General features: G+C 41.0%; 1 protein-coding gene across 4 annotated transcripts in view; it reads right to left on the bottom strand.

Moving 5' to 3' along the window:
* The window catches only part of PRORP (protein only RNase P catalytic subunit), a 146694-nt gene that overhangs the window by 64645 nt on the left and 55495 nt on the right, over positions 1–26554 (bottom strand). For 3 of the 4 annotated variants that reach the window (XM_030813377.1, XM_003263708.4, XM_012504383.2), the window contains one exon: positions 22513–22620. The exons of the other annotated variant lie outside the window; for it this stretch is intronic. In XM_030813377.1, coding sequence (XP_030669237.1) covers positions 22513–22620 — 108 coding nt within the window. The remainder of the gene's footprint in view (positions 1–22512; positions 22621–26554) is intronic. 4 annotated transcript variants of the gene reach the window in all.

The following is a 26554-nucleotide window of genomic DNA, read 5'->3' as shown; positions in this document are numbered from 1 at the left end:
ACATACTGTTATTGCATACATAATAGACTACAGTATAGTATAAATGTAACTTTTACATGCACTGGGAAACCAAAAAACTTGTGTGACTCTTTTTATTGCAGTGGTTAGGAACCAAACTTGCAATATCTCTGCAGTATACCTATACTTCTTCTTGGCTGACAGTTATCTGTCTATTGATGAATCTGTAAAAACAAGAATCATTCATTCTTCTGCAAATATTTACTGAGCAGCCTTTATATACAAGGCATGGTTTTAGGTGCTGGGAATATAGCAGTAAATAAAAGAGGCCAAGTCTCTGTTCTCATGGAACTTACATGCTTTAGAGGTGGGAAGCTGTCAGTAAACAAAAACAAATAAGATGTTTGAGAAGTGCTGAGAAGACAATAAAACAGATAATACATGAAAAAACTTTAAAAGTATCTCTATAGTGTTACCCACTAAAAAATGTTCACCAGTTCCACTATGGTACCTGAGCCAATCCTATATATGTATATCACTGTTCATTATGATGTAATAGGATATGAGCATGAGGCCTGTAGTAATTTGCTTTACTAAGGAAAACTGTTTTGACCAGGCGTGGTGGCCCACATCTATTATCTTAACACTTTGGGAGGATGAGCTGGAAGGATCGCTTGAGCCCAGCAGTTCAAGACCAGCCTGGGCAACATAGTAAGACCCTGTGTCTCTACAAAAAAATAATTTTTAAAAAATTAGCCAGGTGTAGTAGCATGCACCTGTAGTCTCAGCTACTTGGGAGGCTGAGGTGGGAGGATAGCTCAAGTCTGGGAGATCAAGGCAGCAGCGAGCCATTTCATGCTACTGCACTCCAGCCTAGGAAACAGAAGGGGATTTTGTCTTAAAAAAAAAAAAAAAGGCAAAAGAAAAGAAGAAAAAGAAGACTTTTCCAGAAGCCCAGTAGGCATATCTTAGTATTCCAGATATCTAAATTATTTATCTAGTATCTACATTAGGTGACTTAGGTATTTCTAGCTAGTCGCATGTATTGATTTTCAAGATAACTGATACTTATCAACATGAGCCTCTTCCTGCAAAATTCTGCCACTGTCAGAATACTAGCTATTCTTGCCACTCCTGCTGACTTCCCTGTATAAGTCTTTTTCTATGGGCTGAATAAAACTCCTAACTACAAACTAAAAGTTAAAAACAAAAACAACCAAGATGTATCTGAAGCCAGATATATTTTATATGACTTTTTACCTCATTCATTTTCTGGATGAAATATAATTCAAAGCAGAGAATAAGATGAAACATATTCATGATCCAAAATTAACCATTTTGTTAGTGGAGAAAGGAAGAATATAGACGTTTTTTGATAAGTAATTATTGGGGACTGAGTTTGCACTTTATAGGTACGAATATTTTTCCAGTAACTCAGCCAAAGGTCTTTCTTCTAGTCAAATAAAATAAAAACTTCAATTCATAGTACTTAACCAAGTTCCTTTTTTTTTCCATTTGTGAGTATATGTGCAGTTTTATGGATTTTAATGACAACCACAATTAGGATACAGAACAATTTTACTGTTAATTTTAATTTTTACAATTCTGTGCTGATTAATATTTTAACACTAGCATGTGTTTTTTATTTTGATAAGAGAAACTTAGAGATCTTATCTCATTTAGAGAGAGTGGTCTAGCGAAAATAAGAGAAGATATATTAGTGGGGTATGAAACTAGAGGAAGGATAGAAGACAAGTAATAAAATAACCCAACATTGCTAGAGGGAATGTAACTCAACTGAGCATATATGTCAAGAAATCAAGAGAGGCCAGGCATGGTGGCTCACGCCTGTAATCCCAGCACTTTGGGAGGCTGAGGAGGGTGGATCACCTGAGGTCAGGAGTTTGAGAGCAGCCTGGCCAACATGGTGAAACTCCATCCCTACCAAAAATGCAAAAATTAGCCAGTTGTGGTGGCACGGCCTGTAATCCCAGCTACTCAGGAGGCTGAGGCAGGAGAATCGCTTGAACCTGGGAGGCAGAGGTTGCAGCCACTGCACTCCAGCCAGGCAACAGAGCGAGACCCTGTCTCAAAAAACAAAACAAAACAAAAAGAAATCAAAAGAAATTAATAAAGGAAAAAAAAATCCTAAGAAGTTTCTGACAAGGAAACTAAAATTAAAACTGACCTTAACATGAAACAGTATAATTAGGGCTTGCTGTGATGAACATCACTGCTTCTTTTGCATTTATTAGGAAATTTGTCTGCTAAGTCAGTATAGACGGACTATGTAAATTTATGAGGAGGAAGGTACTCCTTATGTTTGAAGGTCTAGAACTGCTGTCCAACATGGAAGCCACTAGCTACATATTACTATCATTGAGCTCTTGAAGTATGGTGGCTAATTAGGATTGAGATGTACTGGATTTGTATAAAAGTTACTATAAAAAAGACGGCAAAGTATTTCATTAATAACTTTTTTTTTTTTTGAGGCAGAGTCTCACTCTGTCGCCGAGGCTGGGATTCAGTGGCACGATCTTGGCTCACTGCAACCTCTGCCTCCTGGGTTCAAGTGAGCATGTCTGGCTAATTTTTGTATTTTTATTTGTATTTATTTTTATTTTTTGAGACAAAGTCTCACTCTGTTACCCAGGCTGGAGTGCAGTTGTGCAATCTCGGCTCACTGCAACCTCTGCCTCCCGAGTTCAAGCGATTCTCCTGCCTCAGACTCCTGAGTAGCTGGGATTACACGTGTGTACCACCAGGCCCGGCTAATTTTTGTATTTTTAGTAGAGAGAGGTTTTCACCATGTTGGCCAGGCTGGTCTCGAACTCCTGACCTCAAGTGAGCTGCCTGCCTCGGCCTCCCAAAGTGCAGGGATTACAGGTGTGAGCCACCATGCCTGGCCATTAATAATTTTTTTAAGTTACATGTTGAAATGATAACATTTTGGATGTGCTGGGTTAAATAAAATTTAAAACTATTTGACCTGTTAATTTTAACTTTTTAAATGTGGCTACTAGAACATTTAAAATTACATTATATGTCTTTATAATTTTTAGAAATTATTATTATTTTTAGAGATGGGGCCTCACTAAAATAATAGTCTGCCCCGTCAGGCCTTGAACTCCTGGGCTCAAGGGATTCTCCTGTTTCAGCCCCAGGAGTAGCTGGGACTACAAGTGCTCACTACTATGCCCAGCTAAAACCACATTATATTTCTATTGGTGCTAATCTAGAATGTCACTGGTCAACTCTATGAAAACCACTTTGCACAGGCTGACAGCATAGTACTAATAAGGCCAGTGATATGGGTTACATCTTTAACTATAGTCTTTTTTTTTTTTTTTTTTTGAGACGGAGTCTCACTGTTTTGCCCAGGCTGGAGTGCAGTGGCATGATCTCGGCTCACTGCAACCTCTGCCTCCTGGGTTCAAGTGATTCTTCTGCCTCAGCCTCCCAAGTAGCTGGGACTACAGGCATACACCACTACGCCCAGCTAATTTTTGTATTTTTAGTAGAGACGGGGTTTCACCATATTGGCCAGGCTGGTCTCGAACTCCTGACCTCGTGATCCGCCTGCCTCGGCCTCCCAAAGTGCTGGGATTACAGGCGTGAGCCACCGCGCCCAGCCAGTTACATCTTATATAAATCAGTAAGAAGAGGTAATTGTGCCCGCATACTTGAGCTCAATTTTAGCAGAAAAATGAAACTCATCAAAACAGAAATAGGTATAGATATAGACATCTTCAATATGCTACGAAATGCATTTAAAACCCCACATGGATTAATGAATGAATTGAGGGATAGACAGATACCCAAGAAAGCAAGTACAATAAAATGTTAATGGTGGAATCTAAGGAGACGGCTGTGTTAAGCGTTCACTAAAACACATTCTTTAAACTTTGTTATATTTTTGAAAATTTTTTAAATAAAATGTTGATAAAAAGGGAAACAGGAAGGCTATAGCAACATGGAATAGTAGAAAAAGGAATGAATGAGAGGGTTAGAAGACCTGTTACAGACACCCTCCTCTTTAAAAATGTTGTATACTTTGTAGTTTCTTTATTGATGGTGAATAGGACAACAATGTATTTGTAGTAATACTGAAGAAGGTAATTTTTTGTGACTACAACAGTTCTTAACTTTCCTTGTCTGATTTCTGCCTTCAGGAAGTAAGCCTTTAATAAAGCAGAATTGTAAGGTCTTTTTATTTTACATTCAAGAACTGAATTTTGAGAGTAAAGAGTTAAAGCGTGTAGGCAATAACATTTCAGCATGTATCTCATGTACTGATATGACTATATGCATGTGCCCAGAGGGCTCCAGCACCCCCAGGTAAATGGCCTGACAGTATACATTTGTTTGGCATATTAGGCTGTTAGCCTTAAAGAAAAAAAATAAAAGAAAAGAAACACAGCCACCTTGCGAAGAAAAATTTAAAAAGAGAGGCCTCCACGTGATATTAATAATCCTAAAAGCAGGAAAATGTAGGGTTTAAAATCACAACCCTGAATGTAATAAGTTCATTTGTAAAGATTTCAACACTGTTAAATTACAAAGAAATGATACATGTATAATTCCTACAGAGAAGAAAACTTCTAATCGTCCTTCTAAGTGAGCATTAGAACATGATGAATATTTCATATAAATTATGCATCTTAACATGGAAATGGAATGGACCTTGACAAAAAAATCCAGTTTAGCCCCATGGTCTCAGGAACATAAAATCTTACCACTCCCACCTTAGAAAGGAGATGATTAAGGCCCAGAGAGGCTCACTATCTTACCTACAGTCACCCAGTCAATAAATAGTGGTGGTGGGATGGTGTGCAGTTCTCCTGCCTTCTGACATATGATGATGTTGCTAGTCTATAGACTTATGGTAGAGAACAAGATGATTTCAGATTAGAAGTGAACACTTAGGAATGATCTATCATCTCGAGTTACAAAGTTTAAACCTGGCTCTGGTTGGCGGCAATATAAAGCTGTATGAAATAGCTATGGGTTTGAACAGAGTAGACCTGGCCAGTACTTAAAACAGAAGTCCCAATCAGTAGACAGTGAACTACTACTGGTAATTTCTGGGGCTTAATGTTATCGTGATTATCTTCCTCCAAACTCTAAAACTTGGCCACATTCTCACCAGGGGAAGAAGGAAGCAGAATAACAGTGTCCTCTACCTCACTCAGGGAATTCGCTAACAGCATTCCCTCACTCCTCTCCCAGCTAATGACCTCAAGGATTCAGGGATATGAAAAACACACCTTCTTCGCCAGAAAGACTAGAGGATCAAAAGAGACAATGTCCATCATAAGCAGCACTCTATCACAAGTCATGTTTGGTGCAAAAACATAGACTAAAAGGAGTCACCAAACATTCTGCAAGTCTGAAAATGCACTTCAAGTCAAATATTCATTCAACATTTTTTTTTTGTACCTATGACATGCCAAACACCATGCTGGATGTTGTGATTTCTAAAACAAATAACAGACCCTGTTGTCAAGGAGCTGAGATCACTGCAATGGTGTGACTGGTGGTATGACAGAGATTATAATAAGCTTCTTAGAGAGAACATAGGAGGGGTCAAATGCACAGACTGAAGAGGACTTGGTGGCAGGGGTAGCATGGAGATTAGGGAAGACTTCGTGGAGAGGACCCCCCAAGTTGAGATCTGAAGGGTGAGAAAAAATTAGCCACGTTTTCATCCCTGAGAGATGTGAGAAAAAAAAAACAAAAAACTGTGTGTATGAAAACACCATGGTGACAGTACAAACTTTCTACTTCAAAAACACTTTAAAAACATATAAATACCTAATTAAAACAAACAAAAACCATTAATAACTTTTCTTTCACTTCTGAAACTGCTTTTCTCTGTTAATAGAGCAGATATCACTGGGTATGGTAGGTCATGCCTTTAATCTCAACACTATGGAAGGCCAAGGTGGGAGGATTGCTTGAGCCCAGGAGTTCGAGACCAGCCTGGGTAACATAGCAAGACCTTGTCTCTATATTTAAAACTGTAGGCCAGGCACGGTGCCTCACGCCTATAATCCCAGCACTTTGGGAGGCCGAGGTGGACAGATTGCCTGAGGTCAGGAGTTTGAGACCAGTCTGGTCAACATGGTGAAACCTCATCTCTACTAAAAAATAAAATAAAAAAAATTATCTTAAGCATGGTGGCATGCGCCTGTAATCCCAGCTACTCAGGAGGCTGAGGCAGGGGAACTGCTTGAACCAGGGAGGTGGAGGTTGCAGAGGGCCGAGATCGTGCCACTGCACTCCAGCCTGGGCAACAGAGTGAGATTCCATCTCAAAACAACAACAATGAAAACTGCGTATTTTTTAAAAAATAGAGCAGATGTTGAAGAATGTTGACAAAGCCCATAAAGAGAGAAAATAATAGTATCATTAAGCTCAGGTTCTGGCATAGAAAATCTGGGTTTGAATCCCAATTCTGACATTTACTAGCTCTGAATTTATCATGGGCGAGTATCTTGACTTCTCTAACCCTCAGTTTTTACATTTGTAAAATAAAAATAATACCTTATTAGACTGTTGAGAGGATTAAATGAGATAATGTGTATAAAGTACTCAAAACAGTTGCTGGTACACGTGAAATTCTTAATAAATGTTAGTGAAAAACAAAAAAAGCAAAAGATGTTGGGGCCATTATGAATAAGTCAACTGGAAATACCATAAAGGCTTAATATTTCTGAACAACTGGACAGAAAGACTAATCTGAACTACAAGAAAATCTGAGAAATCTTTTTTTTTTTTTTTTTTTTGAGACGGAGTCTCGCTCTGTCCCCAGGCTGGAGTGCAGTGGCGCAATCTCAGCTCACTGCAAGCTCCGCCTCCCGGGTTCACGCCATTCTCCTGCCTCAGCCTCTCCGAGTAGCTAGGACTACAGGCGCCCGCCACCACGCCCGGCTAGTTTTTTGTATTTTTAGTAGAGACGGGGTTTCACCGTGGTCTCGATCTCCTGACCTCGTGATCCGCCCGCCTCGGCCTCCCAAAGTGCTGGGATTACAAGCGTGAGCCACCGCGCCCGGCCAAGAAAATCTGAGAAATCTAAGAAATGTTACTTGCAGTTCTTGCACATAGAGTTACTCGAACATGTTGCCGATATTGTCTTCTGCTATAGATATTTATCTTTTTTTTTCTTATTTCCCCCAGGAGACTATAAAACTCTTAAGGATAAAGACTATGTTTCTTTCACCTTTGTACTTCTGAAACACCCAGTACAGGGCCTTAAAACAACGAGGCCCTCAAAAAATATCTGATGAATAAAATGATTAGGATGTTCAGATCAATGTAATTGTGGTCACTGAAGACAGGCTAAATAAATGTGGTAACTTTGTAGCATAGCAATATCTTAAAATGTATATATTAAAATCATAAAGTAACTAGAATGTGATTCATTAAAGAAACTGAACAGTATTCTTAAGTGGTAACTATGTGACTAGGGAGGCAGGAGTCTTGACACATAAAATTAAATGTTAGGTTTTGTGGTCTTATTGACCTATTTTCTTTCTCAAGCAGAAATTTTTTTTTCTCATTTCTTTCTTAAATCTTTTCCCAACACTACTTTCCAGTAACATGATCACGTGACATGAGTATCACCTTTGACAACGGTTTAAAGTGGAAGAAGAAAAAAAATTAAAGAAGAAAGGTAAATAAGCAGAGTATTACTTAAGAATACAAAGTGTTCCTACACAGGAAGTTTTTTGTGGTTGCCAGATTAAAGGAGATAACAGATAACATATGTGAAATACAAAGCTCAAGATAACTATACAATATGTACATACTTAGTGATTCAGAATTTAATGAACCAATCCAATAAATAACCTTAGGATGTTCTTGCTTTATCTTCAAAGGAGAATTTTTGTTGTTATTGCCTCAATGTAATAATAAAATCATTGGTTTTATCAAAAGAATATCTTTTTTTTTTTTTTTTTTCGAGACGCAGTCTCGCTGTCGCCCAGGCTGGAGGGCAGTGGCGCGATCTCAGCTCACTGCAGGCTCCGCCCCCTGGGGGGTCACGCCATTCTCCTGCCTCAGCCTCCCGAGTAGCTGGGACTACAGGCACCCGTCACCTCGCCTGGCTAATTTTTTGTATTTTTAGTAGCAACGGGGTTTCACCGTGTTAGCCAGGATGGTCTCAATCTCCTGACCTCGTGATCCGCCCACCTTGGCCTTCCAAAGTGCTGGGATTACAGGCGTGAGCCACCGCGCCCGGCCTCAAAAGAATATCTTTAGACTAAAATCTGGATTTTTAATTTAATTTTAATTTTAATTTTTTTGGGACAGGGTATCACTCTGTCATGCAGGCTGCAGTGTAGTGGTGTGATCTTGGCTCACTGCAGCCTCCACTTCCGGGAGTCAAGTGATCCTCCCACCTCAGCCTCCCAAGTAGCTGGGAATACAGAAGCCCACCACCACACCTGGCTAATTTTTCCATTTTTTGTAGAGATGGGGTTTCGCCATGTTGCCCAGGCTGGCCTCGAACTCTTCAAATGCTAAAGTGATCATTGCAATCAAATAAAAACAGTTGAGCCGAAGTGCCAATTTCATTAGTACAGCTAAACTAGTGAAAAACAGGTACAGCCAAACAAAATTAATGCAAAATAATCAAAACTTTTGAGTGCATCAAGTACGGAAAAAAGTTCTCAAGTTCTAAAGTATTTCAAACCACAGAAAGGGTAAGTTCTTTTCTTTGCATTTCCAGTAACTCTAAAAATAAACCTTTATTATTTTCCAGATTATTTTTAAAAAACCTCCTTATTAAAAAAATTTAACACTATACAAATACATAATATCAAAAACCAACATTTTATTTAAATTTCTCCTTTGGTGGTAACTGGTGCTATCAATTGAGTTTTAACAACCACTTTTCAGGCCAAGTGCCCTGGCTCACACCTGTAATCCAAGCACTTTGGGAGGCTAAGGTGAGGGGATTGCTTGAGGCCAGGAGTTCAAGACCAGCCTGGGCAACATGGCAAGACTCCATCTCTACAAAAAAAATTTTTTTTAATTAGCCAGGTGTGGCGGCGGCACATGCCTGTTGTCCTAGCTACTCAGGAGGCTGAGGCGGAAGGACTGCTTGAGTCCAGGAGTTCAAGGCTGCAGTGAGCTATAATCCCGCCACTATACTCCAGCCTGGGTGATAGAAGGAGGCCCTGTCTCTAACAAATAAAAAAACCAAACTAACCAACTAAACAAAAAACCACCTTTTGATCGCATGAGACAGTAATAGGAGAGCTGCTCTAAATAAGTTTATACTAATTGCTTAAACTTCTCCTTTTATCTGTGCCCTTCCTACTCCACTGCTAAGGAAACACAAAAACAAAAATCAAAAATACATGCTAATCCTCCAAAAAGACAACCCACAAATAAGATTAACTCCTGAAAAAAAATCATAAGGTGACTGGGCAAAATTGTGACACCGAGTGGCAGAAACATACTTCCTTTAATTGCCCTCAATAATAAAAAAGGGAACAGCATTTTTCTTTCAAAGATGATTGGAAGAACCTACCCAATTATCATGTTTTTTAGCTTTTAAAAAATAATTTTGTGGCCGGGCACGGTGACTCATGCCTGTAATCCCAGCACCTTGGGAGGCCCAGGTGGGCAGATCACCTGAGGTCAGGAGTTCGAGACCAGCCTAGCCAACACAGTGAAACCCCATCTCTACTAAAAATACAAAAATTAGCCAGATGTGGTGGTACACACCTGTATTCCCAGCTATTCAGGAGGCTGAGGCAAGAGAATCACTTAACCTAGGAGGCGGAGGTTGCAGTGAGCCAAGATCGCACCACTGCACTCCAGCCTGGGTGATAAGAGTGAGACTCAGTCTCTAAATAAATAAATCAATAAAATTTTGTATACAACGAGGCATTTTGTAGTGCCAGAGAGTAAGGAAGTACTAAAAAAAAAATAAACAAAAAACACCTACAGCAACAAAAAGCTTGCAATGGCCAAAGGAAGAACACTGTGAGCAACAAAATAAGCAGTATGAGATTATAATCCAAAGTACTAAAAATAAATATCCATGAGTCCATACTACCATAAATAAATAAGTAAATAAGGTAGAACAGACAATTTCATGGGGAGAATTCCAAATAATTTACGTAAATACTCTGCCCTCAAGGAAGTGAAACATAACCCCTCCCGCCAGCTCTTTAACTTAGGGCTGCACACAGTGACTTCCTTCTGAAGAGTACAGTATGGCAAGGGGAAAAAAAAGAGTAACTTTACAGTTGAGAAAGCCGACAAAACTTCCTTAGCCAGGTGATCAAGGTTAACATCAACAGTGATAAGTCATGTTGATACTATCTACTTTTGATATGGTATGATGAGAATGGCATTTTGCCTCTGTGGTCTTCCTACCCAAAACCCACAACTGCAGTCTAATTATGAAAAACACAACATAGAAATCCCAACTGAGGGACATTCTACAAAAACATTTGACCATTATTCTCAAAATTGTCAATTTCTTCATCAAAACCGAAGAAAAGTCTGAGTGACTGTCATAGGAACAAGAAGCCTAAAAAAACAAAATGACTAAATGTAATATGGTATCCTGGATGGGATTCCAGAAGAGAACAAGGACAATAAGCAAATCTAAATAAAGTATGGACTTTAGTTAATAGTAATATATCAATATTGGTTCACTAATTTTGACAAATATACCATACTAGTATCTTAGGGATAGAAAAAACTGGGTGTGGGGTATATGAGAACCCTACTAATCTTTGAAACTTTTCTATAAATTTAAAACTATTCTAAAATAAAAGTCTTATTGTAAAAAAACTTTAAAATCTACTATATATATATATAACATGTATAATTTTCTCAGATGGGATGAATATCATAAAAGTCAATTATTCCTGAAGAATTATTTTATTAATAAAAATAATATAACACTAATTTTAAAATATTGTTTAAATGAGATACAAGAAATGGAGATGCTAAAACAAAATACTGGAGAGTAATTAAGAATTTTGCATACTTAGGCCAGGCGCTGTGGCTCACACCTGTAATCCCAGCACTTTGGGAGGCCAAGGTGGGCAGATCACGAGGTCAGGAGTTCAAGACCAGCCTGGCCAAGATAGTAAAACCCTGTCTCTACTAAAAATACAAATATTAGCTGGGCACGGTGGCGGGTGCCTGTAATCCCAGCTACTCGGGAGGCTGAGGCAGAGAATTGCTTGAACCCAGGAGGTGGAGGTTGCAGTGAGCCAAGATCGCGCCATAGCACTCTAGCCTGGGCAACAGAGTGAGACTCTGTCTCAAAAGAAAAACAAAACAAACAAACAAACAAATTTTGCATACTTAGTATTTTCACAATCATGGAATTGTCGTGGCTTTTGGGATTTTCACCTTCAAGTTCTTTTGGTAAAATATTAATACTGTTAAAATATTGTATTTTTATCTTGCAGGATTATTTTCGTTCATTTGAAGAGGAATGGTTGTTTCCATTTATCCTGCAAGCTTAAACCCAATAAGATTACCTGTTATCTCTTTCCTCAACAGATGAGAAAATTTTCAGGAGGTTTTCCTGATATAACAGAGGTTTTCATAACATAACATGGAGAGAGAGAGACCTATTATAATTGGAAAGTTTCCATTTCAATTAATTCTGTAACTTTACATGCATAAGCAATTTCTAGGTATTTATAGTCTAGGTAAGACTGACTAAACTAAATGATGTCAGGTTGACTTTGCAAGCTTCTTTTTTCACATTAAAGAAATACTACGGTCTCAGTCCGTTCACACGAAACACCTGAGACTAGGTAATTTATAAAGAACAGAAATTTGTTTCCTCAGAGTTCTGGAGGCTAGGAATTCTAAGATCAAGGTGCCAGCAGGTTCTGTATCTGGTGAAGGCCTTGGGTCTCTGCTTCCAAGATGGCACCTTGAACACTGTGTCCTCACACGGTGAGGCAAAAAGAACAGAAGGACAAAAAGAGCTGAACTCACTCTCTCAAGCCCTTTTATAAGGGTGCTAATCCCATCCACGAGGGCAGAGCCCTCATGACCTAATCACCTCCTAAAGGCTTCACTTCTTAATACTGTGAAATTGAGAATTAAGTTTCAACATGAATGTGGAGTGGACACACTCAAACTATAGCAAGTACTCACTATAATTTTTTTTTTTTTTTTAGATGGAGTCTCTCTCTCTCGCCAGGCTGGAGTGCAGTGGTGCAATCTCTGCTCACCGCAACATCTGCCTTCCGGGTTCAAGCGATTCTCCTGCCTCAGCCTCCCGAGTAGCTGGGACTCCAGGCACGCACCACCATGTCCAGCTAATTTTTGTATTTTTTTTTTTCAGTGGAGTTTCACTCTTGTTGCCCAGGCTGGAGTGCAATGGCACAATCTCAGCTCACTGCAGCCTCCGCCTCCCGGGTTCAAGCAATTCTCCTGCCTCAGCCTCCGGAGTAGCTGGGATTACTGGTGCCCGCCACCATGCCTGGCTAATTTTTTGTATTTTTAGTAGAAACAGGGTTTCACCATGTTGGTCAGGTGATCCACCTGCCTCGGCCTCCCAAAGTGCTGGGATTACAGGCGTAAGCCACCACGCCCGGCCTAATTTTTGTATTTTTAGTAGAGACGGGGTTTCATCATGTTGGCCAGGATGGTCTCAATCTCTTGACCTCGTGATCTGCCCGCTCAGCCTCCCAAAGCGCCAGGATTACAGGCGTGAGCCATTGTGCCCAGCCCTCACTATAATTATTTAACAGACATGGCAGGCAATTCTGATACTAGAACTTACATAAGTACCTCTTCAGAGTGCTTACTACACAGCAGTAATATTAGGGACATATGCTTCTTTTTGTAACCAAACTTTTAAAAAACTGAAATGAAATTATAATTATAAAATTTTAAAACAAGGTCTAGCATTGCTGTGGATTACTGTGGATCTGAAGTGAAAAATCAGCTTAAAAATTTATTTCCAAAAGAGTCAAAGGGCAGGAGTCCTCCTATTTAGTCTTCTGACCAACTTCCTAGCATTAGTTATCGCTGAGTTATTGAGGCCTGTTTAGTACTTTCAGAAGCCTCTCTCAAGCTCACCCACTGTTCTCCTGACTCCTTTACTGCTGATGATTACACAATCCATTCACCGGTTCATAACAAGAATGTTGTGAATAGTACTCAGAGTGCCCACATAGCACTCTGAGGGTTCACAGGAAAAATCTCTTTGGTTCCAATATTAGGAATAATGGAACATTTTCTGAACAATTTGTTTCTATTCAATCTTATGAATTATGTAAAGCCTATAAATGAATGAGTCTTATAGTGGAAATAGCTCCTTTGGAAGATATATCAGAATTGGGTGTTCCTTCAAACTTACCCATTCCCCAAAGCTCTGATTTCTCTCTTCTGCTACTGCTCTTAGCCTACCTCCTTTGAGAATCTCTTTAGGAAAGAGAAATGTTTATGATGAGAATGTGAGGTACTTACAAATGATGTGCAAGCAGATAAAAGCATGAGCCCCTGCTCTTAAGTGATCATGTTATCATCTTCAGGTTTGTTGACAGAATTTACAGCCGAATTAATAGAGCACTTCACCATATGCATTTTGTGCACCAACCTTAAACCTTTTATCTCCCTAAGCTTATTTTCCCTTTGTACCCTTTTTACATTAACTTTAACTTATTTTAAATTTATTTTATTTTCTGTATCACATACATTATAACCATCTTATATCTTTCATAAGACAAAATGGGGTGGAAATAATATACCAATAAGGAGTACCCACTTGAGTTGGCAGAGTGAATACTCTAAGGAACAATATACTCTTCCTAATACTATCTAGAAAAAAAGCCATGTCTAAATCACTGCAAAAGAAATCTAAGATCTGAATTGATCTTAATCAACTTATCTTAATTGGATTTGACTGGGATAAAAATCAGCCTTTATATTAGTGAAAATTGTGAAATAGAAACAATTTTAAAAGGAAAAAAATGCTGTTTTAAAATCAACATTACCAGAAAATTATGATTAAAGTGTTACCACTGTAATAATTAGGTAAGAATAATTTATATAGCTTTATAAACAGTTTAAGTAAATTTACTACTCTCCAATTGCTATTTACCTTACTGACAACAAATATTTAAACTTTTTTTGTTAAAATGGATATTATATTTTCATAAGTGCTTTCTTCCTACCACACTCCCAAGGAGAGTGTTTTAAAACACTGTCATGGAAGCAAGATACACACAATAATGACTCACAGAGACAATCTCACCACACCCTAAATGGTTATCACACAGACATTATCAATGACACATCAGTGATGGGAAATCAACTTGCTATTACGATTTTGCCAGAGAGAGAACAGACATGGGAGCTTGGCAACTGCCTCAAAGGATATCATCAAAACACTGAAAAGAGAATCCAAAGCCTGGGAGAAAATACTTACAGATTATATATCTGATAAAGATCTAGTATTTGGTATATAGTTAAAAATTATAACTCAGCTGGGTGTGATGGCTCACACCTGTAATCCCAGCACTTTGGGAGGCCGAGGCGGGCAGATCACGAGGTCAGGAGTTTGAGACCATCCTGACCAACATGGTGAAACCCCGTCTCTACCAAAAATACAAAAATGAGCCAGGCATGGTGGTGCACGCCTGTAATCCCAGCTACTCAGGAGGCTGAGGCAGAAGAATAGCTTGAACCCGGGAGGCAGAGGTTGCAGTGAGCCGAGATCATGCCACTGCACTCCAGTCTGGGCGACAGGGCGAGACTCTATCTCAAAAAAAAAAAAAAAAATTACACCTCAACAATAATAATAAAAAACAATTAAAACTGGGCAAAGAGATAGACATTTCTGGCCAGGCACGGTAGCTAACGCCTGTAAGCCCAGCACTTTGGGAGGCTGACGTCAGGCGTTCAAGACCAGCCTGACCAACATGGTGAAACCCTGTCTCTAATAAAAACACAAAAATTAGCCAGGCATGATGGCACGTGCCTGTAATCCCAGCTACTCAGGAAGCTGAGGCAGGAGAATCGCTTGAACCCGGGAGGTGGAGGTTGCAGTGAACCGAGATTGCGCCACTGCACCACTCTAGCCTGGGTGACAAAGCGAGACTCCGTCTCAAAAAAAAAAAAAAAAAAAAAAGAAATAGACATTTCTTCAAAGGAGATATGCAAATGGCCAATAAATATATTAAAGGATATTCAACATCATGCATCATTAACAAATGCAAATCAAAACTACAAGATACTGGGCCAGGTGCGGTAGCTCACGCCTGTAATCCCAGCACTTTGGGAGGCCAAGGCAGGCAGATCACCTGAGGTCAGGAGTTTGAGACCAGCCTGGCCAACATGGTGAAAACCCGTCTCTACTAAAAATACAAAAAAAAAAAAAAAAAATTAGCCAGGCATAGTGGTGCACGCCTGCAGTCTCAGCGACTCAGGAGTCTGAGCCACGAGAATTGCTTGAACCTGCGAGGCAGAGGTTGCAGTGAGCTGAGATCGTGCCACTGCACTCCAGCCTCGGTGACAGTGAGACTCCATCTAAAAAAAAAAAAGAAACTACAATATACCACGTCCTGCATTTCTTACATGACCAAAACAAACAAAAAAACACTTCACACCTGCTAGGATGACTATAATCAAAAAGACAAATAACAAGTATTCGTGAGGATGTGGAGACATTGGAACCTTTATACACAGCTGATGAGAATGCAAAATGGTGCACCTGCTTTGGAAAACAGTTGAGAAGTTCAAAAGATTAAACACAGAGTTACCATATGACCCACCAATTCTACTCCTAGGTATATAGCCAAAAGAAATGAAAACATATGTCCACACAAAAACTTGTGCCCAAATGTTCATAGTAGCATTACTCATGATAGCCAAGAAGTGGTAACAACCCAAAGGTCCATCAACTACAGAACGAATAAATAAAATGTGGCATATCCATACAATGGAACACGATTTGGCAATAAAAGGGAATGAAATACTGATTCCTGCTACAAAATGGATGAACTTTGAAACACTATGCTAAGTGAAAATATGAAATGTCTGGAATAGGTAAATTCATAAAGATAGAAGGCCAGACATGGTGGCTCACACCTGTAATCCCAGCACTTTGGGAGGACTGCCTGAGGCCAGGAGTTCAAGACCAGCCTGGGCAACACAGTGAGACCCTGTTTCTATGGAAAAAAAAATAATAATAAAATTAGCTGGGTCTGGTGGTGTGTGCCTGCAGTTCTAGCTACTTGGAAGGCTGAGGCAGAGGACCACTTGAGCCCAGGAGGTCAAGCCTGCAGTGAGATATGACTGCACCCTTACCCTCCAGCTTGGGCAACACAAGTACCTGTCTCAAAAGAAAAAAAAAAAAAAGAAAATGAAAGAAAAAAGGAAAAGACAGAATGAAGACTAGTGGTTGCCAGGGACCAATGGGACGAAGAAATTGGGAGTTAGTGCTAATGGGTATGAGGTTTCTTCAAGAAAAATGAAAATGTGATGGAATTGGATAGTGGTGATGATTGTAAAACTTTGTGAATACAGTAAAAACCACTGAATTTTACACTTTAAAAGGGTGAATATTATGGTATATAAATATTATATTTCTCAATAAAAAAGAAAAAAAAATACAACCATTAAAGAATTGAGACATGACTTGGCCAAGTCTCCAATTGTGCCAAAAGCAAAATCTAGCTGGCATGGTGGTTTATACCTGTAATCCCAACACTTTCGGAGGCCACAGCAGCCAGATCACTTAAGCCCAGGAGTTCAAGACCAGCCCCGGCAACATGACAAAACCCCGTCTCCACAAAAAAAAAAAAAAAAAAAAAATTAGCTGGACGTGGTGGCATGTGTCTGTAGTCCCAGCTACTCAGGAGGCTGAGGTTGAGGGGGGGATGTCTTGAGCCCAGGGACTTTATAGTCCCCAGTCCACCTAGCACATCTTGTAATCATACTTCCTCATTATTAAGATGCCAGAAACTGTAAGATGAAACACTGATTTAGGAATAAATAACTTTTAAGCAAAAAAAAACAAACAAAAAAGTATACTATTTCAGTAACCAACAAAATCGTACGTTAATCCATATAGTTCCATACCATAATCTTGTTTTGGAATCACAATTAACATGTAAGTATACACTTTCGTATCTGAGTTGAAGGCTGTTCTGTTCTAAATCACTTTTGGCCATAATAGTTCTGTACATCCTCAGGTTGACATATTACACACCACTCTCCTTAGAGCCTGTGCTATTCATCTTCACTTTTATAACACTTTTAGGACCAACAGCATGACACTAAGGTTGCAAAATAGTGGAGTTTACCTGTATTTCACATCTGATTATTGCTTTTCCTTTCTTTGAATTATGCCATTCTGGAAGTTAGTTAACTTTGCTTGAATGTCTATGGGAAGGTATTGGCAGGTGGAAGTTTACAGGCTCAGTGGCAACTTTTCAAAATGCAAAAATCAGTCATAACAACCTCTTCTTGCTTTAAAATTCTGTACCTTAGTCTCAGAAAAGCATTATCTTCCACTGTCTTTTATTACATTGTCAGGAAACCTTTGGCAAATATTTAAAGTTAAGATTTAGGTTAAAATTACAAATTTACAAGAGAAAAACAACCCCATTAAAAAGTGGGCAAAAGACATGAACAGAAACTTCACAAAAGAAGACAAACATGTGGCCAACAAGCATATGAAAAAAACCTCAATATCACTGATCATTAGAGAAATGCAAATCAAAACCACAATGAGATACCATTTCACACCAGTCAAAATGGCTATTATTGAAAAGTCAAAAAATAATACATGCTGGTGAGGTTGCAGAGAAAAGGGAACACTTATACACTGTTGATGGGAGTGTAAATGAGTTTAACCATTGTGGAAAGCAGTATGGCAATTTCTCAAAGTGCTAAAAGCAGAACTACCATTCAACCCAGCAATCTCATTACTGAGTATATACCCAGACGAGTAGAAATCATTCTACCATAAAAACACATGCACATGAATGTTCACTGCAGTACTATTAACAATAGCAAAGACATGGAATCAACCTAAATGCCCATCAATGACAGATTGGATAAAGAAAATGTGGCACATATACAACATGGAGTACTATGCAGCCAAAAAAAGAACGAGATCATGTCTTTTGTAGGAACATGGATGGAGATGGAGGCTATTATCCTTAGCAAACTAATGCAGAAACAGAAATCCAAATACCACATGTTCTAACTTATAAGTGGGAACTAAATTATAAAAGCTTATGAACACAAATAAAGAAACAACAGACACTGGCGTCTACTTGAGGGGGGAGTGTGGGAGAAGGGAGAGGAGCAGAAAAGATTAACTACTGAGTACTGAGCTTAATACCTGGGTGATGAAATAATATGTATAACAAACCCCCTTGACAAATGTTTATGTATGTAACAAACCTTCCCATGTACCCCCAAGCTTAAAATAAAAGTTTTTAAAAAAAGATTTAGGTTAAAATTAAACAGTGTAACAGTATGTGGAGCTACGAATATAACTAATTCAACTGAGGTGGCAAACAGATGAATAGACATATGATATGTATAGCTAATTTTGTACACACCCAGGCAATGATAGTCACCAATAAATCTCTACATGGTGGCTGGCAAGTTTCTACTGACATCAATTATAACATAGACTTCAGAAAAATTAAAATATAAAAAAGATTCATCTGAAAATTGAGAAAATAAAATACATTTACAACTAGAAGTTTCTTTTTTTAGTTCCTTAATCTCTGTCACCCTTAAGCTATAGGCTCTGTGATCAAGATATGTGATAATGCTGCTACTCCTTAAACAATGAATGCAAAAAAGTTATTTTCTCATTAATGAACTTACAGGGAATACTAGATATATAATCAACCATTAATGTAAAAGGACCGAGAAAAATGTGTATATGTATAATGCAGAGAGTTTATAGGAAGAGCATAAATAATATGTACATCACTCCACAGACAAAAAATCTGGAAATCTCTTCAAAGACGGAAAAAACTTAAAACTTACAGAACTTCGAATTCCTAATTTTTCCTTTATGTACACTTATAGGTAATTGTATTAAGAGAAAGATAAGGAAGACAGAAAAGACAATGAAGAATATTCCCTTTCTGGAACTATTTCATTAAAGTTTGTCCCACAATTTAAAAAAATCTGTTTGACCTAAAAAATGGGGAAAAAACCATCCAGCCCTTTTCACTTAGTGGACTGATGGCATAGGTGAGTGGCTGAAACAACCATGTAATAAGTAACCTTAAAGAAATGTGTTACATTTAGGCACCATTATACACTTTTGGTGGTAGTATAAATTACTACAATCATTTTGGAAAGCAATTTGGTAATATATAGTGCGATCTTTAAAAATATATATACCCTTTGACTACAGTCCGGTTTCTCAAAATCTATTCCGAAGACATCCTATGAAACATGCACAGAGGCTGTCTTCCAAGTATTACCTATTGTAGTGAAAAATGGAAAGCCTCATTTGTCTAACAATAGGTAAATGATTTAAAAATTATTGTACATCCATAAGACACAGAGTATTATAAAATTATTTAAAAATATTTACCAAGAATGCTTTTTAATTTTTTTCCTTTCCTGATATTTTTAAAATTTTAAAGTAATATATACTCATGGTAAAAGAAAATTCAAAAAACGTAAACAAAAACCAGAAATCCTCTCAATTCTCTTGTACAGTATTCTATCCCCAACTCCCAAAGGTAACTATACTGTTAAATTGTGTGTGTGCATGTGTGTGTGCGCATGTGTGTGTGCGCATGTGTGTGTGTGTATGTATGTGTTAAGCTTCTAGAAATTTTTTGGGCATACACATACAAACTTATCTAACAAACATTTATCTATAGATGGGTAATTTTTTGCTTTGTTTTTAATATAAGTAGAGCAATTCTAAGCATGTTGTTTTTCATTTTGCTTCTTACACTTATATTCTGACAACTGTTCCACAGCAGCACATATTGGTTTACCTTATTCACAAAAATGAATATTAAAATATGTATCAGGCTTTAGATTGATACATATTTAGGTTGTTTAGATTTTTCTGCTTACCAATAATGCAATAATGAACACATTTGAATACATTTCTTTATGTACTAGTGTTACTACGTCAGTTCCTAAAAGTAGAATTTCAGTATTTTAGATAATGAAAGTTATAGACAAATCATCCACCAAAAATATCACACTGATATCATCCTTCCTACCTTTTCAAACTATTCTAAACACTGAATATTACCAACTTTTAAAGATTTACCAATCTGGGAGATAAGTATTTTAATCTGTGTATCTATAAATATGAGTAAAATTAAACCACTGTTCCACTGCATGGTTCATCTTTTTCTTTTTTGTTTTTGAGATGGAGTCTCACTCTGTTTTCCAGGCTGGAGTGCAATGGCAAGATCTCAGCTCACTGCAACCTCCACCTCCCAGGTTCAAGCAATTCTCTTGACTCAGCCTCCCAAGTAGCTGGGATTACAGGCACCTGCCACCACACCCGGCTAATTTTTGCATTTTTAGTAGAGATGGGGTTTCACCATGTTGGCCAGGCTGGTCTTCAACTACTGACCTCAGGTGATCCACCTGCCTTGGCCTCCCAAAGTGCTGGGACTACAGGCGTGAGCCACCGTGCCCAGTCGGTTCATCTCTTTCTTATAGGCTTATAAGAGTCCTGATACAGTAAGGAAATTTGCTCTTTGCAACATATTGTGAACATTTTATTTACTTTTTATTTTTTGAGATGGAGTTTTGTTCTGTTGCCCAGGCTAGAGTGCAGTGACATGATCTCAGCTCACTGAAACCACCGCCTTCCGGGTTCAAGCGATTCTCCTGCCTCAGCCTCCCAAGTAGCTGGGACTACAGGTGTGCACCATCATACCCGGCTAATTTTTCTGTATTTTTAGTAGAGATGGGGTTTCACCATGTTAGCCAGGCTGTTCTCGAATTCCTGACCTCAGGCAATCTGCCCGCCTCGGCCTCCCAAAGTGCTGGGATTGCAGGCGTGACCCACCATGCTTGGCCTACATTTTGCAGTTTGTTGTCTTTTAACAGTGTTTATGTTTTTTAGTTTAGTTTTGTTTTGTTTTTTACTGTCTAGCAAATTTCTCTATTCTTCTGATTAGGATTCTTCAATTTTATATATGCTTCAATTTCAAATATAAAAACAATACATATGTATTTTACTACTCCTTTTATCATTACTTTTTTTTTTTTTTTTTTTGAGACAGAGTTTTGCTCTTGTTGCCCAAGCTGGAGAGCAATGGCACGATCTCGGCTCACCGCAACCTCCGCCTCCCAGGTTCAAGCAATTCTCCTGCCTCTGCCTCCCGAGCAGCTGGGATTACAGGCACATGCCACTATGCCCAACTAATTTTTGTATTTTTAGTAGAGACAGGGTTTCACCATGTTAGCCAGGCTGGTCTTGAACACCTGACCTCAGGTGATCAGCCCACCTTGGCCTTCCAAAGTGCTGGGATTACAGGCGTGAGCCGCTGTGCCTAGCCAGTGGCAGCAATTTTTAAGACATAGTTTAATTACAGATGAACGGCTGTAGATTGCCAATGATAAGAGCCACAAGTCTGAAACCCAGGAGCTCTCTACAATCTAATTTTGATGTTATGACTGTTTTCTATAGATTTACTATGCAAAATTAGTCTCAATTTTTTAATCTACAAAATAGCGATTAAAGTAACTGTTAATTGCAGCTATGAAAAATGATATTCTTATTAGAAACTCGTAGGGCATTTATAAATTGACAAATGGCTACCATATAGAAAAAAAACTGCTTAGGTTAATTTATGAACATACTATGTTTGGAAAAAACAAATGTGAGTAATGATACAGTGAGGAAATTTGCTCAATATCTCTTGATATTGTATATTGATAATTTTCAAATATAAGGATATGACCCACAGGGAAATGACAGAGTGACCCCAAAGAAAAAGCAGAGACCCAGGAGAAGGTTAGCTAAAGGTTACACGAAACAGGAAAATCTGGCCCTGTATTGCAATCTTTCTTTTAATTCCTCACTTTTAATCGCTTTCTCCCAGCCTTCAAGAGCGACTTGTTGGTGATGAAAATAGTAAATCTTGACCGGGCACGGTGGCTCACGCTTGTAATCCCAGGACTTTGGGAGGCCGAGGCACGTGGATCACGAGGTCAGGAGATCGAGACCATGGTGAAAACCCGTCTCTACTAAAAATACAAAAATCAGCCGGGCGTGGTGGCGGGCGCCTGTAGTCCCAGCTACTCGGAGAGGCTGAGGCAGGAGAATGGCATGAACCCAGGAGGCGGAGCTTGCAGTGAGCCGAGATTGTGCCACTGCACTCCAGCCTGGGCGACAGAGTGAGACTCCGTCTCAAAAAAAAAAAAAAGAAAATAGTAAATCTTAGGGGAGCATGCAGTTGGTCACTGTGGCACCCTGAAGACCTTAGTTTTAGAGGAAGAAAAACTGAGGAGCTAAGAGCCCCAAGAAGGTCATAAATGGGTACAATAAATATTTCTAGAGATGTGGAATAACAAAGTAAAACTTATACTTACAAATTGAGATTCACGAGCTTTAGGAAACATTTTGGCAACATTGAGACCATCAATGACAATATCAAAAGGAGGACAAGATTTTATGAAGTTCTCAAATCTCTTAAGTTCCTAATAAAGAAAAGTCAGACAAAACATTAATAAGAACACAGTAAGGACTTTATTATAAACACACTGCAGTGACCTTTATTATTGTTTTGATAATTCAAAATATTTATCCCTTAAAAATACACACACACACACACACACACACAGATATTCTAAAAATGAAATCTGAAAAAGCCAGTCTAATGGATGCAACTGCATACAATTATCCAATACACTTTATAATCTCATAGTGCTTTATATACTTCACAAAGCACTTTCATATGTAATTTCATTTGATCTGCAGCTGGCCTATCTAGACTTCTAAATTAACCCACATGATAGTTATGATAAGAATGAACTGGCGGTTCCAAGATGGCCAAATAGGAACAGCTCCAGTCCACAGCTCCCAGCATGAGTGATGCAGAAGACCGGTGATTTCTACACTTCCAACTGAGCTTTGAAGAGAGTAGTGGTTCTCCCAGCACGGAGTTTGAGATCTGAGAACGGACAGACTGCCTCCTCAAGTGGGTCCCTGATGCCCGAGTAGCCTAACTGGGAAGCAGCCCCCAGTAGGGGCAGACTGACACCTCACACGGCCGGGTACCTCTCTGAGATGAAGCTTCCAGAGGAACAACCAGGCAGCAACATTGGCTATTCAGCAATATTCGCTGTTCTGCAGCCTCCGCTGCTGATACCCAGGCAACCAGGGTCTGGAGTGGACCTCCAGCACAGACCTGCAGCTGAGGGTCCTGACTGTTAAAAGGAAAATTAACAAACAGAAAGAACATCGACACCAAAATCCCATCTGTACATCACTATCATCAAAGACCAAAGGTAGATAAAACCATAACGATGGGGAAAACACAGAGCAGAAAAGCTGAAAACTCTAAAAATCAGAGCACCTCTCCCCCTCCAAAGGAACGCAGCTCCTCGCCAGCAATGGAACAAAGCTTTGACAATGACTTTGACGAGCTGAGAGAAGAAGGCTTCAGATGATCAAACTTCTCCAAGCTAAAGAAGGAAGTTCGAACCCATTGCAAAGAAGCTAAAAACCCACCCTTCCTTCCTTCCTTCCTTCCTTCCTTCCTTCCTTCCTTCCTTCCTTCCTTCCCTCCCTCCCTCCCTCCCTCCTCCTTTCTTTCTTTCCCTCTGTGGCCCAGGCTGCAATCTACTCAGCTCGCTGCTGCCCACGCCGCGGACTGCCTGGGACTGCCGCCGCGCGCCACCGCTGCCTGCTTTTTCTCGTTTGGCTGCAGGCGCGCGGTCGCCATGTTGGCCACGCTGCTCACCAGCTCCTGACGCCCAGTGCTCTGCCCGCCTCAGCCTCCCGAGCCCCTGCCCGGCCACTGCCCCGTCTGGGACGTGGGGAGCGCCTCTGCCCGGCCGCCCCGTCCGGGAAGAAGTGAGGAGCGCCTCTGCCCGGCCGCCCCGTCCGGGAAGAAGTGAGGAGCGCCTCTGCCCGGCCGCCCCATCTGGGAAGAAGTGAGGAGCGCCTCTGCCCGGCCGCCCCATCTGGGAAGTGAGGAGCGCCTCTGCCCGGGCGCCCCGTCCGGGAAGAAGTGAGGAGCGCCTCTGCCCGGCTGCCCCATCTGGGAAGTGAGGAGCGCCTCTGCCCGGGCGCCCCGTCCAGGAAGAAGTGAGGAGGGCCTCTGCCCAGCCGCCCCGTCTGGGAAGAGGTGAGGGGTACCTCTGCCCGGCCGCCCCGTCTGGGAAGTGAGGAGCACCTCTGCCCGGCCACCCATTGTCTGGGAAGTGAGGAGCGCCTCTGCCCGGCCGCCCCGCATGGGAAGTGAGGAGCGCCTCTGCCCGGCCACCCATCATCTGGAAGTGAGGAGCGCCTCTGCCCGGCCACCCATCGTCTGGGAAGTGAGGAGCGCCTCTGCCCGGCCACCCATCGTCTGGGAAGTGAGGAGCGCCTCTGCCCGGCCGCCCCGTCTGGGAAGTGAGGAGCGCCTCTGCCCGGCCACCCACCGTCTGGGAAGTGAGGAGCGCCTCTGCCCGGCCACCCACCGTCTGGGAAGTGAGGAGCGCCTCTGCCCGGCCGCCCCGTCAGGGAAGTGAGGAGCGCCTCTGCCCGGCCACCACCGTCTGGGAAGTGAGGAGCGCCTCTGCCCGGCCACCCACCGTCTGTGAAATGAGGAGCGCCTCTGCCCAGCCACCTATCATCTGGGAGGTGAGGAGCGCCTCTGCCCGGCCGCCCCGTCCGGGAAGAAGTGAGGAGCGCCTCTACCCGGCCGCCCCGTCCGGGAAGAAGTGAGGAGCGCCTCTGCCCGGCCGCCCCGTCTGGGAAGTGAGGAGCGCCTCTGCCCGGCCGCCCCGTCCGGGAAGAAGTGAGGAGCGCCTCTGCCCGGCTGCCCCGTCCGGGAAGAAGTGAGGAGCGCCTCTGCCCGGCCGCCCCGTCTGGGAAGTGAGGAGCGCCTCGGCCCGGCCGCCCCGTCTGGGAAGTGAGGAGCGCCTCGGCCCGGCCGCCCCGTCTGGGAAGTGAGGAGCGCCTCTGCTCGGCCGCCCCGTCTGGGAAGTGAGGAGCACCTCTGCCCAGCCACCCATCGTCTGGGAAGTGAGGAGCGCCTCTGCCCGGCCACCCATTGTCTGGGAAGTGAGGGCGCCTCTGCCCGGCCACCTATCATCTGGGAAGAGGTGAGGAGCGTCTCTGCCTGGCCGCCCCGTCTGGGAAGTGAGGAGCGCCTCTGCCCGGCCGCCCCGTGTCTGGGAAGAAGTGAGGAGCGTCTCTGCCCGGCCGCTCCATCTGGGAGGTCTACCATGGAGGCCAGAAGCAATGTGGGGGCTGGACGTGGTGGCTCACACCTGTGGTCCCGGCACTCTGGGGGGCGAGGCGGGTTGTTCACTTCGGGCTAGGAGTTCGAGACCAGTCTGGCCAACTTGGCGAAACATGAAAAATACAACAGACAAACCAACCAACCAACTCAGTGACAACAAAACAGGTCTACCCTGGAGTCATACTCTAATTTTTTCTATTTTCCTCCCTTTCTGATCCTTTATCCCACTTTCTTTTTCTTCCTCTTCCTTCTCCCTCTTCTTTGTCAAATAGAGGATTGAGTTATTATCACTGATCCACATAAAGTCCCTCTCTACCTTATTTTAACTCCCACCCCCCATTTCTATTCCCCGACTTCCCATGTGTAACCTTCCTAATATGTTTGATACGCATCTTTTTGTTTGTATGTATTTTTAGAAAATGTTTATTGTTTTTGTGTGCAAAAAAAAATTAATAAAAAAAAAAAAAAAAAAGAAGCTAAAAACCTTGAAAAAAAGATTAGACGAATGGCTAACTAGAATAACCAGTGTAGAGAAGTCCTTAAAGGACCTGATGGAGCTGAAAACCATGGCATGAGAACGACGTGATGAATGCACAAGTTTTAGTAACCAATTCAATCAACTGGAAGAAAGGGTATCAGTGATAGAAGATGAAATGAATGAAATGAAGCAAGAAGAGAAGTTTAGAGAAAAAAGACGAAAAAGAAACGAACAAAGCCTCCAAGAAATATGGGACTATGTGAAATGACCAAATCTACGTCTGATTGGTGTACCTGAAAGTGACAGGGAGAATGGAAGCAAGTTGGAAAACACTCTGCAGGATATCATCCAAGAGAACTTCCCCAACCTAGCAAGGCAGGCCAACATTCAAATTCAGGAAATACAGAGAACGCCACAAAGATACTCCTCAAGAAGAGCAACTCCAAGACACATAATTGTCAGATTCACCAAAGTTGAAATGAAGGAAAAAATGTTAAGGGTAGCCAGAGAGAAAGGTCAGGTTACCCACAAAGGGAAGCCCATCAGACTAACAGCGGATCTCTCGGCAGAAACTCTACAAGCCAGAAGAGAGTGGGGGCCAATATTCAACATTCTTAAAGAAAAGAATTCTCAACCCAGAATTTCCTATCCAGCCAAACTAAGCTTCATAAGTTAAGGAGAAATAAAATCCTTTACAGACAAG

Source organism: Nomascus leucogenys, chromosome 1a (genome assembly GCF_006542625.1).
Source record: "Nomascus leucogenys isolate Asia chromosome 1a, Asia_NLE_v1, whole genome shotgun sequence".
NCBI classification, from domain to species: Eukaryota; Metazoa; Chordata; class Mammalia; order Primates; family Hylobatidae; genus Nomascus; species Nomascus leucogenys.
Note: the sequence above shows the minus strand (reverse complement) of the source record. Positions and strands in the feature narration are given on the sequence as shown.